Raw genomic sequence first — 17,434 nt, forward strand, 5'->3', positions numbered from 1 at the left:
CATTTCCAGGTAACGGGAGAGACGGGTAGGAGGAGCCAGGGTGGCCCAGCCTCGCTCTGTAGGGGAGAAAATAGGCTTGGGTGGGCTCCGGTGGCCAGAGGGTGGAGTCCGCCCGGCGTGAGGGGAGACCTCGTTGGTGGAGGGAGGATTAGGGTGGGCCTCAACTCCCCAGAGGAAGCACAGCAACTGGCCCCCAGAGGGCCCCAGGGCAAAGCCGGGACAGGGTCATCATAAGAAAGATCTCTCTTATGTGGAGTAGTAAGCTCCCCATCTCTGGAAGCATCCAAGCAACAGCACCAGGTGCTGGAAAAGGAGTTGGAACTTCGCACAGGCGTCGATTTGCACCTTTAAAGGGTTTGCCTTCAGCTCTCAAGATTTAGGCGTGGCCCAAGGTCACAGGCAGGGCCTGATGGGGGCCTGTCCCACCCACCCAGGCCATCCCCCCTCTCAGGGCCAATCATTAATTGGCACCGCTCGAGTGGCTGCCTGCCAGCCCATGGCCCGGCTCCCATCCCATGCCCAGGGCACCTGCATGCCTCTTACATGGGCTGGCCTCGCTGCTCAGCCCGACTTCCTGCTTGTGAGTCCCAGGAGCTGAGCCCTGGGCGGAGCAAGGGGCCTGCTCAGACCACCATGACAGCACGCAGAGGGACTCCTGCCGCCCGCAGGGCTCAGCCCAGCTCAGCCTGCAGCCAGGGCCGTCCTGGCTGAGAGCTGGGCCTTCCCCAGAGGGCAGCGAGGAGTGGCGGGGGGGGGGGGGGGCGGGGGGGGGGCCTTCAGGCTGGTCGGGAGACAGCCTGGGTGTTAGGAAGCCCACCCCCTGGGGGGGCAGAGAGCAGAGGGAACCTCAGGCAGGTGCTGAGCTGGCCCAGGGCTGACAGACCCCGGAGGAGGAAGCGCCAGGGCGTGGCTTCAGCCCCCCTGTGGATGACGGAGAGCCAGGAGGGGTGAAAAAAGGCGTTGCCGGCCAGCGGGGAAATCAGATGTGAATAAGCAGGCAAGGGCCTCCCAGGGTGAGAAGCTGCAGGAGGGAAGCAGCCTGGCAGGCTCAGCGATGGCTAAAGCTCTAGTTTCCAGAAGGGATGGAGGGAGGCAGGGGCTACTCAGACTCCAAGCTAGGAAGCTAACTTTATCCTGGGCAATAGGGAGCTACTGAAGGTTTTGGAGGAAGGGAGTGACATGGCATGGACGGGGCGGGGAAGGAGGCATAGGGAGGAACTGACAGCTGCCAGAGGAGGGCCAGGGAGGTAGGCCCGCAGTGGCCATGGGGCAGAGTGGGGGGATGGACAGAGGGGACAACCCCAGGTTTCTGCTGGACGACTGGGTGGTCAGGCCAGCAGGGGAGGCTGAGGATGGAGATTTCAGCAGCAAGATGCTGAACGCGTTGACCAGAGGCTCCCATGGGTCAGCCGCGCCGAGTGGTCTACAGGGGGCAGCCGTGCCGGTCTTGATGCGGGGGGGGGGGGGGGGGGGGGGGTGGGGTGGGTGGGGGAGAGCTGATTGGGGCGGGGCTGGGAAGGAGCAACCAGAGGCTAGAGGAAGCCCAGGTGAGCTGGGGCCCAGCCAAGGAAGAGGGTCAGTCGGCCACACCAAGGTCACTAATGGCCGGGACAGGGGTGACCGGAGTGAGAAAATGAGGGACGGGGACAGTGGGTGTGGACATCTCTGCCAAAAACTCTGCCTCTGAAATGCTCATGAAAGTGAGAGGGGGTGTCCTAGGTGGGCTCCCTAGAAGCAGAGCCTGAGATGCCTGATCCCAAGGGGAGCTCAGGGCGTGAAGAATGTCACAGAGCAGCCCCACCTGCACAAGGGGACTTTATACCCTCTGCATCAGCCCGTCCTTGGCTGTAGGCACCCCTCTCTGTGGGCAGAGGGCTAGACTCCAAGAAGGAACAGCTGTGAGCTGTAAGCCGCGATCCTTACAGCACCAGGGGCTGCTCTCGGGGAAAGTGATGTGGGTCCCCTACGCGGGGGCCGGTCGCTGGCAGGGGGGCCTACGCCAATCCTCTGGGCTTTGGAGGGTGCATAGGAGCCCGGCATTTACTATTGGTGAACTCCCCGCCTGGGGCCTGACCCTGAGGAGTGGATCAGAGTGGCCAGGTCTCCCTCACCGCCTATGTCTTGAGGTCCTAAATGAAGGGCAAGTTCCCACCTGTCCTCAGGCCACAGGACCATGTCCACTGCCCGTCCCCCTTTGCACAGGGAGGCAGGGAGGGCTTCCAGAAAGGGGATCTGAACCCAGCTCCCCCGTGTGGCCACTGGCCACCGCACAAGTCCCCTGGCCTCAGTATCCTCAGCTGTGCCGTGGGGATGGTCACAGCTGCATCGGAGCCCGGGGTCCTGGGGGCGGGGTGGGTGGGAAGGGGACGGGCAGTGCCAGGCAGGCAGGTGGGCACCTGGCATGAAGCGGGCACTGGTGCCCATGCCCTCCCAACTGCGGGGGACTGGGCAGGCAGTCCCACCCTCTCCACTGGCACCTGGAGGGCGGAAGCTGCAGTTGGGTGGTGCGGCCCTCGGGAGGGGGCGGTGCTACCCCCCGTGCCAGGTGCCACCCACAGGCTGCTCACCGCAAAGGAGCCCCTGGGGGCTTTCCCCTGTGCCTCCCCCAGCCCCACGCAGGCGTTCCAAGCCCTGCAGAGCTCAGCTCTGGCCTCCGTCCCGCCAGCTGTGACTCCGCTCCAAAGGCCCAGGCTCCTTGGCCCTCTGGGAACGGAAGGACCTGTTGTGATCACACGTTTGGAGGCTCACCTGTGCCCGCAGGTTGGGGTCTGGGATAACAGGGCAACCCTGCATGCCCGGCACTGTGTCCCCTTATCACCCTCTGCCCTCTGACCCTCACAATGGCCTGGGGGTGGGGGGTGGCAGGTGTCTCACCATCCCCACCCGCACTCGTTCAACAGCTGTTTATTGAGTACCTACTGCACACAGGCACTGGGAGAGGTGCTGGGGACCCAGATAAGGGCCTGCTCGCTCAGAGCTCAGGTTACAAACGAGGAAACTGAGGCCCCGAAGCCCCAAGGTCAAGACCCAAGGTCACACAGCGGCTCCAAATCAGGTCAGGCTCCGCAAGTCCCACTTCTCCCTTTCACTCCTCAGTCTCCTTCCCTGTAAAATGGGCACACGGGAGCCTCCCCCGGGGCCGTGTGGCCCAGGGACTGTGCGAAGCGCAGCGGGGCTCAGCCCACAGAAATCTGGATGTGCCACTGCCCACGGAATCGGAGGCCACCCCTCTCCCCCGTCCCAGCCCCCGCTGCACAACCCTGCCCTCCCTCCAGCCGGACTCCTCCCTGCCCCCACCTGTCACACTGCTGCACCCTGCTGTTCCCTCTGGCCAGAGTCCCTTCCACTCTCAGAATCCCAGCTACAATCACACAGCGCTTCCTGTGGGCCGCCACCTTTTGCATCAAGCCCCCCAACCACCCCCTGCAGGAACCACTACTGTTACCCCATTTCCAGACACAGACACAGAGACATGGAGAGACAAAGCCTCGTGCCTAGGGCCACCCAGCTGCCGCGCATCAGCACGGCGTGCCTCTAACCACTGCGCCACCAACCTGCCCGCTCACGTCCACACAGGACAGTGTCCCCCAGCCTGACAGCCCAGAGCAAGGGCCCTCGTCCATTCACACGGGCTGGCCCCTGTCGACACCTCCCTCGTTCCAGACGCGGCAGTGTCCCAGAGGGCCAGGCCAGGTCCGGGTCCGGGTCTCCCTGGGGTCCTGGGCCTCCAGCAGGCCACACCCAGAGAAGTGCTGTTACAGCAAAGAAATCAGCCAGCAGGTGTAGAAAAGCGAGCGTGGGCCACCTGGCCTGGCCTTCAGTGGGTGGCCTGGCCCCCAGGCACCCAAAGCCCCGAAGGCGGGGTCCCCGCAAGCCCGGAGGCGCCCTTACCTACTCGGAGCTCTTGCCCGAAGACAGTCTTCTCGCCGAGGGCGGAGCAGTTCCAGCGTCCGAAGCGGAACTGGTACTGGCACTCGTTGATGCCCATCTGCGCCCCCTCCCCAATCACGATGATGGCATCGGGCCGGCTCTGGCAGATGGCACGCTGCCGCGGGGCCAAGCCAGGAATCTTGTTGCAGATGATGTTGGCTCCCAGGGCCACGACGGATGACAGCGCTCTGCAGGGGGGAGAGGATGCCGAGGAGGTGAGACACCTTGGCAGGCTCCCGCCACCCCGCCCCTGCCACTCTCCCCACTCAGTCCCTCGGCCAGCAGACGTGTCCCAGGAGCCCACCTCGTGCCAAGCTCTGCCCGCCAGGGAACAGAGCACAGAGCCCTGCCCTCAGGCACCATGTTCCACTGACCTGCACACAGGATTCCAGCTCGAAAAGGCACACACACCCGCGCCCCCCAGCCTCGAATCTGCAGGAACGGGATCGTAAGAACCGCGGCATCACAAGTTCCATGAATCAACAGTCCCGTGGAATACAAGAGCCGCGCCTCTCTGTGCCTCCGAATCAGACGCACAGACCCTTCGTGGATTTGACAGCCACCAGCCTGTGACTGTCCACAGCTGCCCCCAAGCAGCAGACCCCAACTCCCAGACAACTGAGGCTTTTCCATCACTTGTAGACCCCCAGGGTGCCTGGACCAGGCAGGCTGCGAAGTAGGCTGGGCAGGCCGGGAGCCAAGCCCACCGGGTCCTGACTGCAGCCACAGCCCGTGTGTGACCTTGGGGAGACATTCTGCCTCTCTGAGACTCAGTTTTCACACCCATGACATGGGGTATAAAACACCTTTCTCCCCCTCTCCGAGGGGAGAAAGGCTGCACACACACGTGGGGATGACTGGTGTTATTGTTTCTGGAAGACTGGGTGCACTCAGAGGAGGAAACAGGAGCTGATGTGAATTGAGCACCTACTGTGTGCTAGGCTCGGGTGCTTTATTGCAACATTGTATCCTCAGAGCGGTCCCCTGAGGGTGCCTTGTAATTAATCTCCCAGCACCCTGCAGGGACTGGGGGCCTGTTTCTCTCTTCCCCTGGGTGTCATCAGTGTGACTGTTTATTCGTTTAAGGAGGTGAAATTCACATGGCAGAAAGTTAACCATTTTACAGTCCTGCGGCATTGAGTACATTGCCAATGTCGGTCAACCACCACCTCTATCAAGTTCCAAGGCACTCACCACCCCAGAAGGCAACCCCTACCCCTTAGCAGTCACTCCCTTAGCCCCTGGAAGCCACTGGACATTTCATACAGATGGAATCATACAACATGTGACCTTTTGTGCCTGGCTTCTTCCACTTAGTATAACCTCCTCAAAGTTCATCCTCATTGTATCATGAACTTCCTTCCTTTTTATGATGGCCAAATAATATTCCATTGTAATGCGAGATCGCATTCTGTTTATCCCTTCATCACTGATGGACATTTGGGTTGTTTCCACCTTTTGGCTGTTGTGAATAACGCTGCTCTGAACACGTGCACACAAGTTTTCTTTGAGTCCCTATTTTCCATTCTTCGGGGCAGGTACCTAGGAGTGGAATTGCTGGGTCACGAGGTCCTTGGTTTTGCTTTCTGAGGAACTGGCAGGCTGTTTCCCCACAGAAGCTGCATCACTTGTTTGGTTTTAAGCACCCAGGGAAGGGACAGCAAGCTGAAAGGAGGCGGGCTGGGTTCCGCAGACCCACAGCAACAGCTGGGTTTCAAGACAGAGTCTGGGGGCAGAAGGTGGGAGTGGGGAGGCCACGAGGGGCTCCCCAAAGCCGCTGTGCAGGCCCTGGCCTCCTGGCACGGTGAGTTCCCTCCTTCTGCCCACAGCCTGCCAGCCCCTTTCTTGAGAGAAACGAGTCAGTGTTTTTCCAGGGCAGCCGAGCACCCACGGCCAGCTGGGAAAGTCCCCGTGTGGCCTGAGCCCACAGCACGTGCTGCGACCAGGACGCCCCGGCGACACTCAATCCCCGTGGCCCGCCAGCCCCACCCACTAATCTGGCCAAGACCCCCCTGGGTCTCCCACGGGCACCACGGGCAGCAACGCCTGAGGCTGGCGTGAAGGAAGAGCATCTGGGCAGGCGGGGCTGGGAGCGGGCTGGAATCTGGGGAATTCAGCCCAAAGTAATTGTAGCTGCTCAGAAAACCAACCCAGGGAAATGAGATGGATGGGAACCCTGCCGGGCACCAGCCTCCAGCCCTCCGGTCGGAGCCTGGATGCGAAAAGCACATTCCCCATCCCCAGATCCTTCCAGCAGGCTCTGGGCTGCCAAGGTCCTGCTGCCCAGGGTAAGAACCCTTGCTCCTGGGGGCAGAAGTTCAGACAAACGGGGTCTAACCGGATGCACCTGGGGGCAGAAACAGATTACTGCAGCCCTGGTCTCCCCTCTCCAGGCAGGCCACCCCTAGCACCCACTTCCCCCCACCCCACCCTGATGGTGTCCCTGAGAGCCCACCTACAGCTCCCTGGGTTCCTTTGATCAGAATCTGACGCCTCCTAGGATCTGGTCTCTGACGACCTGCCACCCCTGCTTGCGCTCGTCCCTCTGCTGGCATGCTGGTCTCCCTCCCTTTCTTCTGTCTCGAAAACTCTCCTGCCCTTCCAGGCCCAAGGGCAAAGCCCCACTGGGCTCAAACCCCTCTTCCCCAGGCACCCAGGACACGCATTGTGGACTCTTGTCCCTCGAGTACCAACCTCACCCCTGGTCTCATGGTCGTTGTTTCCACCCCTGGCTCCCCCACCAGCCCGCAAACACGTCGAGGGCGGTGCCAGGTCTGAGTTGGCCCTAGGGCCTTGGGGACTGCCCCGTGTAGCCGACCATGAGTGTGGAGTGGATGAATGAATGAACGAATGAATGAATACTCAGGGATTATGTCAAAAAGAGCTCCTGCAAGTCAATAACAAGAAGACCACATTTAAAAAATGGGTGAAGGACTTAAACCTTTCTCCAAGGAGAGACAAACAGCCAACGAGCACGGGAAAAGATTCTAAACATCAATCATCATTAGGGTAATGCAGATCAGAACCACAGAGAGGAAATACCTCACACCCACCAAGACGGCTATGATCAAAGCGACAGAAAAGAGCACGCATTGGCGAGGATGTGGGCAAACTGGGACCCTTATGCATTGCCGGTGAGAATGTAAAATGGTGCAGTCGCTGTAGACAGCAGCTGGGAAGTTCCTCACAAAGGAATGACCGTAGCACCCAGCAATTCCACTCCTAGGTGTGTGTTCAAAAGAATGAAGGCAGGCGTTCCAACAAAAACCTGTACACAAATGTTCATAGCAGCACTAGTCACAATAGCCAAAAGGAGGAACTAACCCAAATGTCCGTCAACGGATGAATGGATAAACAGAATGTGGTCCACCCGGACAGTGGAATATTATTTGGCCATGAAAAGGAATGAAGTACAGACACATGCTACATGGATGAACTTCAAAAACATTATACTCAGGCTTCCCTGGTGGTGCAGTGGTTGGGAGTCCGCCTGCCGATGCAGGGGACACGGGTTCGTGCCATGGTCCGGGAAGATCCCACATGCCGCGGAGCGGCTGGGCCCGTGAGCCATGGCCACTGAGCCTGCGCGTCCGGAGCCTGTGCTCCGCAACGGGAGAGGCCACGACAGTGAGAGGCCCGCGTACCGCAAAAAACAAAAACAAGAACAAAAACATTATACTCAGTGAAAGAAGCCAGACACAAAAGGCCACATATTGTACGATTCCTTTTCTATGAAATGTCCAGGAAGGGTAAATCCACAGAGACAGAAGCAGAGTAGGCCAGGGGCTGGGGGAGGGGCAATGAGAAGTCACTGCTTCCTAGGTGCGGAATTTCCACCTGGGGTGATGGATAAGTTACGGAACTAGATAGAGGTGATGGTTACACAACATTGAAGATGTATGAAATGCCACGGAATTGTATACTTTAACACGGTGAAAGTGAAGTGGCAAATTTTATGTTAAATGAACTTTGAACACGATTTTTAAAAATGCTCTCTGGGCTTCCCTGGTGGCTCAGTGGTTAAGAATCCTCCTGCCAATGCAGGGGACACGGGTTCGATCCCTGGTCCGGGAAGATCCCACATGCCGCGCAGCAACGAAGCCCGTGCGCCACAACTACTGAAGCCCACGCGCCTAGAGCCCGTGCTCCGCAACAAGAGAAGCCACCGCAATGAGAAGCCCGCGCACCGCAACGAAGAGTAGCCCCCGCTCGCTGCAACTAGAGAAAGCCTGCGTGCAGCAACAAAGACCCAACGCAGCCAAAAATAAAATTAATTAATTTTTAAAAAATGCTCTCTGTACACAGGACTCCCACATCCCCGGCCATAGGTGGGATCTGTGGAAGGGGACCAGAGGGGCCTTGCCCGGCTGGTACCCTGTATGCTTCTCCCAGGCGACTGGTGCGGATGCAGTAGGGGGATGGGAGCCCCCAGCCATCCTCCGGATGTCAGTGCGTAGATTAGAGGTAAAACAAAAGCTTCAGAGAAGAGAGTCGCACCGTATACCAGGAGCAAAAATAATCAGATATGGTTGATAGTTCAGAAATGATTTCAACATTGTCTCCCTTAGAATGTGGAGATTTTTTTCCCCTAAAGATATTAAATATTCCCATTCTGAGCACCCGCCTTGGACAACACAGGCCTCCGCTGTGTCTCAATCCTCTCTTTGCAAGATGAGCCTTGCCATCCCTGTGTTACAGGAGTGCGGACTGGAGCTCAGAGAGGCTAAGGGACCTGCCCAAGGCCACACAGCCAGGTCTCTGCTTCCAGAACTCAGGTGGAGACAGCACTGTGGCTCAAAGCACAGCACACAGTAGGAGCATAATATAGAAGACGGCCTGGAGTGGGAAACTACACCCACTCTTCGTTCTCAAAACACAGCTTACATCCTGCCCGCATTTAAAATCCTCCAGGTCACTGGTTAATTCGTGCAGGTTTCTGGACAGCTGCTGGTGCCAGTGGTTGAGCTCTGGCAACCGGTCCGGTGCCCCGTCCATCCCCTCTCCTACAGTCTGACCACTGGCCTCTCTGAACAGGCCTGGCCCGCCTCGCCCCAGGACCTGGCCTCACTACACCTGAAGACCTGCCCGCACTGTTCCCTCCACCCGGAGGGGAGGGGGCTGCAGATGTGAGTGGCGCGTTAGGAAACCGTCAGAGTGGGAGAGGGGTAAAAATACACGGCGGCTACAGAACTGATGCCCTGCTGGAGACAGGAACGGGACTCGGCAGCATTCTGGGGTAACTGCAGTTTGGGGTGAGGACATGCTATGGGCACTCGCAGCAAGGTGTCCCACAGGGTGGGCCCGGCTCTGACCCTCTGGGAGGCTGCCCGCCCAGGTGCCCCAGGAGAGGCTGGCAGGGCGGCTCTGCGTGGCCCTGAGCACAGAGAAGCCGGGCGGGGCGCTCGTGTTTCAGTTGCTGACTTTTTCCATGGAAAATTCTGCTCTGGGCTCATCTCCCTGCGCTATTCAGGGAGGGGCCTCGGGACACAGGCAAGATGCCAGGGGGAGTGGGCAAAGCTGAAAGTCTGGAACTTTCCTCACTCCTGGCCTGGGCCAGTCCCATGAAGGGAGCTCGGAGGAGGAGGGTTTCAGGCCCTGCCGGCATTGTGCAAGGAGGGGGCTGCCACTGAACAATCGGAAGGTCTTTCTCCTGCCAGAGCGGTCCAAGTGGATGGGGCTGCCCCGAGGACGAGGGGGTTCCAGCGGGGCTGAGGGGCAGGTGACCACTGCCAGGTGACAGATGGGCAGAGAAGTGGCCAAGGGCGGGGGGCGGGTGGGCTTTGCTGTATCATTAGCTGGGTACCAGGCTGCCCACCTGGCAGCTCTGCGGGGAGGGGTCAGGAACATGAGCGCTGGTGCGGACCAGCTTGTTTGGAGCCCTGGCTCTGCCTTTTCCTAGCTCTGAGACCTCAGGCAAGTTTCTTAACCTCTCTGTGCCTCAGTTTCCACATCTGTAAAGTGGGAGTAATAATAGCCATGAGGCATCACAGAGCTGCCGGGAGGGCTGCTTGAGTCGAAGCACATGGCACTTCGTAGCTGGCCTGTGGCGAGAGGCCATGGACGTTGGCCATCATTAACTAACCCTCACAGCCTGAGACTGGAGCCCCATTACTGACCCTCATTCATTGAGCCCCCAGGATCCAGCCCCCTTGTGGGGGGGCTGTTCCCATCAGGGGGACCGATGCTTAAACCGGCAACTCTGAAGCCAGTGGGTGCTCATGTCAGCCACTGCATCCACCACCAAGGGGTTCATTCCTGGACCAGCTCTTCCCTCTGACCCAGCAATTCCGCACTAGGGTCTATACACCCAAGAAAAGTAAGCACTTACATCTGCCAAAGGACATGAACGCGGGTCTCCAGCTCAAACTGGGAACAGCAACCCAGGTGTCCATCACCAGGAGAATGAGAGATAAACTGCAGGACATTCACCCAGCCAGATGCTAACCGCTTACACAGATGCCTCCCCCAGACACCACGTGGAGTGAAAGACGGGAGAACGCCGATGCTACCACGTATGAGAAGCTCCAGGCAGGGGCTTCCCTGGTGGCGCAGTGGTTGAGAGTCTGCCTGCTAATGCAGGGGACACGGGTTCGAGCCCTGGTCTGGGAGGATCCCATGTGCCGCGGAGCAACTAGGCCCGTGAGCCACAACTACTGAGCCTGCACGTCTGGAGCCTGTGCTCCACAACAAGAGAGGCCGCGATAGTGAGAGGCCTGCGCACCACGATGAAGAGTGGCCCCCGCTTGCCACAACTAGAGAAAGCCCTCGCACAGAAACGAAGACCCAACACAGCAAAAATAAATTAATTAATTAATAAACTCCTACCCCCAACATCTTCTTAAAAAAAAAAAAAGAAGCTCTAGGCCAAGCAGAACTCAGAAGTCACCCTGAGGTGGGAGGCACTGATGGGGAGGGGCCAGGGGGGAGCCTGCTCTGCTGGGAGCCCGAATGTTCTCTATCTCAAGCTGGGCAGGGGTTACACAGGTGCCCATGTAGGTGAAAAGGCATCAAAATGCCCATTAGAGATTTCTGCACTTTATGTAAGTTATACCTCGACAAAAAAGTAAACTGTTGCAATACAAAAGTTTACAGGGCTGGCAGAACAAGGCAAGAATACAAACTCCAAGTTTTCTTACAAAAGTTAAAATAAAGAAAGCACAATTAAGAAATAAAATGTGTGGGGCTTCCCTGGTGGTGTGTGGGGCTTCCCTGGTGGCGCAGTGGTTGAGAGTCCGCCTGCCGACGCGGGGGACACGGGTTCATGCCCCGGTCCGGGAAGATCCCACATGCCGCGGAGCGGCTGGGCCCGTGAGCCATGGCCGCTGAGCCTGCGCGTCCGGAGCCTGTGCTCCGCAACGGGAGAGGCCACGACAGTGAGAGGCCGGCGTACCGCAAAAAAAAAAAAAAAAAAGAAAGAAAGAAAATGTGAACATTAAAAATCATTCCTGGATGAAAATCATTCCTGGATGCTTTGTGTGCCCGGCGTTGAGGGGCCCTAACCCCTCCTGCAGCACATGCTCCTGGGGGCTGCTGTGGGCTGGGCCCCCGCCCCCTGCAGGCAGAGCTGGGTTAGGCCAGAGCACAGCCCAAACCCAGGCTCAGAGGCCCGGGGATCCAAGGGCATCCTCAGCCTGGCTCTGCTGAGGGCTGCCCCCTGCCTGCCTGCCGCCCTCTGCCTCTGCCTGGACTCCGTCCAGATGCTGCCAGCCTGTCCCTACAGGGCCCTGATCGTCTGGGAACCCTGAATAGAGAGGCAGGCTGACTCAGCAGCTCCCGGGGCAATAAGAAGCGTGGGCGCGGGAGACCCTGAGGACCGTGACATTGGAGGGAGCCCTTCATCAGTGGGACCGCACCAGGCAGGGCCCTTCTGCTCTCAGCCTGCCCCCGGGCAGCACTCGGGGCCAGGGGGCAGAGCTGCCCACCTGCTAGCTGTCCTCTGCCCCGAGGAGCTGGGCCCACCAGTGGGGCCAGACCCTGACGGGCAGCCTCTTCCCAGTGCCACCCAGCTAAGGCCCCTGTCTAGGCCAAGCGCCAGTCCTGCCATGGCCCAGCCTTAGGGCTCTTCCTTGGGAAACAAGAGCGGGGACCCTGAGGACCCAAGAGGGGTCAAGTGGGGGAGCCAGTGTCTCACCAATGCTCAGGATTAGAGCCACCCTGCCCCTCCCTGTCTCTGTGTAGGACACCCCTGCTTCATTCAGGAGCTAACGCCCTCCAAACCTGCCCCAGCAGCTAGGAGTCTACCCTAAACCCCTCATGCTGTTGGACTCAGGGTGGCGTGAGCACCTACTGTGTGCTGGACTCTGGGCTCAGGGGTCCCCTCAGTAGCGGGACGGGGGGCAAATGTTGTGAAAATAATTATAATTATTATTGTTATTCCTCAGAATAAGGACTGAAAGGCCCAGAAGGTCCAGCCACCTGCTGAGTAGCTCATGGAGGGAGGGAGGGAGGAAGGGAGGGAGGAGGGAGGGAGGGAGGAAGGGAGGGAGGAGGGAGGGAGGGAGGGAGGGAGGGAGGGAGGAGGGAGGAGGGAGGGAGGGAGGAGGGGGGAGGGAGGGAGGGAGGAGGGAGGGAGGGAGGGAGGAAGGGAGGGAGGAGGGAGGGAGGGAAGGAGGAGGGAGGGAGGGAGGGAGGAAGGGAGGGAGGGAGGGAGGGAGGAAGGGAGGGAGGGAGGAAGGGAGGAAGCCGGGACCAGGACCCATACATCCTGGCCCCAGACCGGTCAGTGTCTCATCACCCTGTCCCTGACCCTCAAAGACAGTTGGAGAGGTCACCTGTCCACCTGGAGAACCATCCTCCCCCATCGGTCCCTGGGGGCACGAGGCTACACTGGGAGGAACCTCCCAGGAGGGCTGCTGAAGGAGGCCCCCAAACCTGAGCCAGGCCCTCCCCACGCAGGCCGCGTGCTGCCAGGGTGGTGGCCCATCTCATTCCCCGCTGTGCAGTCTGCCTGGCCTGCGCCAGGCCCAGCTGAGCCTCAGTGGTCACCGTGGAGCTGCCGAATGAGTGGCGGACGGACGCTTCAACCAGTGGGACTCGTGAGGGCAGCTCACACTCAGCTGCTGGGGCCTCCCAGGACAATGACCCCGCGCGCGTGGACAGCAGGACGCTGCAGCTGGCACGCTCTCAGCGGGGCGGGGGACCCAGGCGCACCCCGTTTGCTCTTCGACTGTTACAGGTCGATGAAGAGCAGATTTTATTCCCACTTTACATATTGTTGAGAAACAATGTTTCTCCGGATGAGGGCCGAGCACATGGATCCCGGGATGTGGGCAGGGTGCCGGGATTATGGGAGTGAAGCCACCCGAGTGCCCTCGATAGGGCACTGATCCCCTGGCATCGGCCTGTCCTCCTCCTTAAAGAGCCAGCCCGGGTCCACGTGACAGAACAGCCTCTCAGGCCCAGAGGAAGCCTCGTGCCATCTGATCTGTCCTCAGGGCCTTAAAACTATGGCCACGGATGCGGCCGCAGGAGCCAGGCACCTCCACCTCGGCATCTCATTTCTCCTACAAATTCCCGAACAAGGACCCCACAGACCACAGCCCGGGATAGAGATACCCCCGCAGAGGGCAAACGGCCTACCGCGGCATGGACCCCCAGCTCCCTCTCACTGGACAGAACACCAGCTCTAGTGCAGCCCACCCACCCCCAGGGCTCTGGGCTGGAGCAGCCCCGGCCCCTGACCAACCGCAGAATCTTGGGCATGTCCCCGAGGCCTGGACTGGGGCAGCACTCCATGGGGGAGACTAGGGTCTAAGTACCTTCCGGAACCCAGACCTCATGACTCAGCCCACTGGGCCTCAACACCCCAGCCCCCTCCCAGAGCCCCGGGAGCCAGGAGGGGGTCGCTGGGGGACATCCTGCTTTCCTCCTGGGGAGGAGGCTTGTACCACCTTTGGGAAGGTGAGCAGTGATGAGAGAGGGCTTCCGCCGGCAGCCCAGGGCTCCCTCTGCCCTCCGGGGCGGCCCACCCCAGCCCCAGTCTGCCCCTCCGCCCTGCCCCCATACCAGCAGAACATGGCTTCAGGGCCTGAGCCAGGCCTCCGGGCCCGGCCCTGGGCTGCTCCTCATTGGCCCTGGGTGCTGTCAGTCATGAGGCTGGCCCCGGGCACACCCCTACCACTCACTCTTACCCTCCAACACTTGGCTTTCCGCCTCTGCACCTTCACCCTCCAGTTCTTCCTCCCAGACCTGCTGATCTCACCCCCGCAGAGACCCTCCTCCGAGAGGCCTTCCCACCCACCGGACCCCCAGGGAGCCAGGACTCTGTGCTTGACCCCCTTGGGCTTCTCCTGATGCCATTTGGGGCAGGGTCTGTCCACCACCACCAGCTGGGGTGATCCCCAACATTGCCCAGCACCCAGCAGGGCTCTGAGCTGCCCTTGGACGTAAGCACCTCCACCCCCATGGAGGTGGGGACAGGCGGGAGATGGCCAGATCCCCAGCCTGCCTGCAGGCCCCCATCCCTGGCCCGGCCCGGCCGCCCAGCTGCCCAGGGCTCCTCCAGCCCACGCTCCTGGCCGGGCGCTTTGTAATTCTTCCTCCTCAGGCATCCTCCGGCAAAATATTTGAAGAATGTTCTAATTATCTGCGATCAGCCAGGGAGGTGAGCTGGGGTCCACTTGTCCAGGAAGTAACTCCGCAAATACCTGGGAGGGCGGCACCTGGCCCCCATGCCCACCCAAGGCTGCGTCCCTGCCAGCCTCTCCCTCAGGTGGGCAGAAGTTGGCCCAGGACGTTACAGCCACAGATGGCCTGGAAGAGGCTCTCCACCGGCTCTGGAGCCCAGCAGGGCCCCGTGGGCAGAGTGGGGGGCAGGGGTGCACGCTGGCCTCAGTGCTCCTGTTTGTCAAATGGGACAAGAATGTCTTCCAAGTCTGGGGTCACACTGCAGACCCCCTGGGCCACCATCACAGTCCCAGAGCCGGCACCGCAGGGTCCCCACAGCCGTCCCCTGTCAGATGGATCAGGATAGAAGGGAACAGGAGGCTGGGGGCTGCTGCAGCCAGTGCAAGGGCCCAGTGGCACGCAGGCCACCCGCCCCTGCTCTGATCTGCCTTGAATCTGCACATCTCCTTCCCCAGCCGGGGTTCTAGGCCAGCTTGGGGGAAGCATGGGGCTTGGGGACATCCCCAGACCTCAGGAAGGCCACTCCAAGGCTGTTCTGAGACTGTTTTCTCATCTGAAAATCGGACACAATCAATCCTCTGTTGGCAAATGGCTTCTCCCGCTACTGGGTCAGGAAGTACCTGAACCCCCTGGGACGTGGCCGGAGGCGGTGCAGGGGAGTGGAGCCTGTGCAGAGGGCAGGCCTGATCGCAGCCTGCCTGACCCTCTGACCTGTCGCCTAACCTGCCCAGTCACAGAACCTGCACTTACGGGGGCGACAAGACAAAACAACACCCTTGTGAAAAAAAAAAATCCAACGAAACAAAAAGACCACCCTTCCTGAGCAGTGTCCCCCACCCTGTCCTACTGCATCCCCATGGGGTCTCTTCAGGGTGGGCCTTGCCAGCCCCCTTTACAGATGAGGAAACTAAGCCTTCCAGAGGACACCCAGCAGGGAGCTCCGTGGTGCTGGGCAGGGAGGAGGGTGTCCCAAGCAGCCTGGAGAGAGGCCTGGAGGCAGGAAGGGGCCCAGCTGGCCCCCCCGCCCGCCCTGGCCTCAGTTTCCCATCTGCGGAGTGAGGGGCTGAAGCGACAATCTAGGTACCTGCAGCTGTATCCTAAAGAAGGTTCTCTGGGTTGGGGTCCTGTGTTCGAATGCCGCTCAGCCACTGACTCTCACTGGCCTCTGGGAGCCTCAGTTTACCCATCCGTCCAGTGCTCATGGGCAGGGCCTCCTGCAGGCTGGCTCCCTGCACCCGAGTCTGGCCGCTGCAATCTTTCCAGGCCACTGCTCCGCTCAGCTCGCTGCCCGCAGCGTTCCCGGGGAAGAGAGCAAAGCGTCCGCCTGCTCCCTCGTGCCCCCGGCGGGCGGCTGCCAGCCCGCCCTCCCCACATAGCTTGCATTCCTGGCCTGGCATCCTGGGACCCCACCCTGGTGAGAAACCAGGCAGTCTGAGGGAAAGCAGGTGGCAGGCAGGGGGTCTTGGGCAGGGCTGCGGCCACCACCATCCACCCCCACATCTGCCGAATCTGTGAAGTCGGAACCTCACCTAGTCGTTGTGACCCTACGACTTCAGGACGTTGACCTCTGACCTCAGGAACTTCCAGACCTCTGCTGGGCATTTAGGCCCATCATGACACTCCTGAATTCCGACCACACTGGACCAGCAATTCCCCCTCCAGGGCCACCCTGACCCCCTCCAGCAGCCAGGCAAAATTCAAGGCCCAGCTTGGTACCCCGTCCTCCAAGAAGCCCACCCAGGTCTCTCCTCTGTTCTCCCTTCCTCCTGCCCAGCATGGTCACATCTAGCCAGGCTCCTGAGGAGGCCTTTAGGGGCTGAGATTCAGCAATACCCACCTGGCCAGGCCACGGCCACACTTCCTGCATCCTCTGCTGTGCCCTAGACCTTCCCTGGGCCTTACCCCTGACCTTTTGCCTCGCTTCATGTACAGGAGGGGATACTAACACCCAGAGGTGCCGGAGCACCTGAGGTCCCACAGTGAACTGAGGCCCGAGCAGGGATGAGACCCCTGGCCTGGGCCTTGGCCTCGGCCCCGATGCCCCAGGTCTGTCGGACGCGGGGGCGCCTGCGGGCCCAGATGACCAGGATGCCAGTCTGAAACCTCAGGACAGACGGATGGACGGACAGGCGGGCGGAACAGGTGGGAGGAGGCTGGCAGGCCCCACTGGCCCATGGCCAGGCTGGGAGTCTCGGCTCCTAGTGGCTTGGCCAGCACTCTGGCCTTCCCGACCACCGCGGACCTGGTGTGAGCAGCGGGTCTGGGGGCCAAGCCCGTGTGGACAGTGGGAAGCGAGCCATCCCCTCTGTGCAGACTGCAGGGCTGAGTCCCTGCCCTGGCACTGAGCCTCAGGCAGGCATCCTGGAGGGTCCCTCTCCCAGGAACAGATGAGGGTGGGACCCTGCCTGGGCCACTCAGCACCTCAGAGCGGAGTGTGAGTGTGAGTGAGCCCAGCCCCCTCCAGGCTCTCCCCCATTCCACAGCCCTGCCCTCTGCTCTCACCGAAGCTGGGGCCCACTCTGGGTCAGAAGCCCCTGCACAGTGCCCTCACCACCCACCTCTCTCTTCAAGCAGCCCACTGTTCTGGGCTGCTCCCTCCAAGAATTCCTGGGCCCCCGGGGCCTGCCCAGCCAAGTGCCTCAGCTTGGGTGCCTTTTGGGATGGGTGCCCACCCTCCCCAGGAGGAGCCTCCTCCTCACGCCCCCCCCCACCCCCTTCAGCCTGGCTGTGATGACCTGAACGATCGGTGAGCGCTTCCTGGGGCTAGAACACCTCCCCGAGCTCAGGGGGCCCCAGGGCTTGACCCAGGTGGCCCGGGGTCCTGAGCACCACCCTTGCCTTCCCCTGCCAGCCCCCGGTTAAAGGAGAGGGGCAGTAC

General features: G+C 60.6%; 1 protein-coding gene across 2 annotated transcripts in view; it reads right to left on the reverse strand.

Annotated features, from left to right (window-relative positions):
• WNT7B (Wnt family member 7B) overlaps positions 1–17,434 on the reverse strand; it is a gene marked incomplete at both ends in the record, with an annotated part of 50,164 nt that overhangs the window by 19,380 nt on the left and 13,350 nt on the right. For both annotated transcript variants that reach the window (XM_082849982.1, XM_082849981.1), the window contains one exon: positions 3,892–4,118. In XM_082849982.1, coding sequence (XP_082706108.1) covers positions 3,892–4,118 — 227 coding nt within the window. The remainder of the gene's footprint in view (positions 1–3,891; positions 4,119–17,434) is intronic.

Source organism: Leucopleurus acutus (genome assembly GCF_964270905.1).
Source record: "Leucopleurus acutus genome assembly, chromosome: 11".
Taxonomy (NCBI): Eukaryota; Metazoa; Chordata; class Mammalia; order Artiodactyla; family Delphinidae; genus Leucopleurus; species Leucopleurus acutus.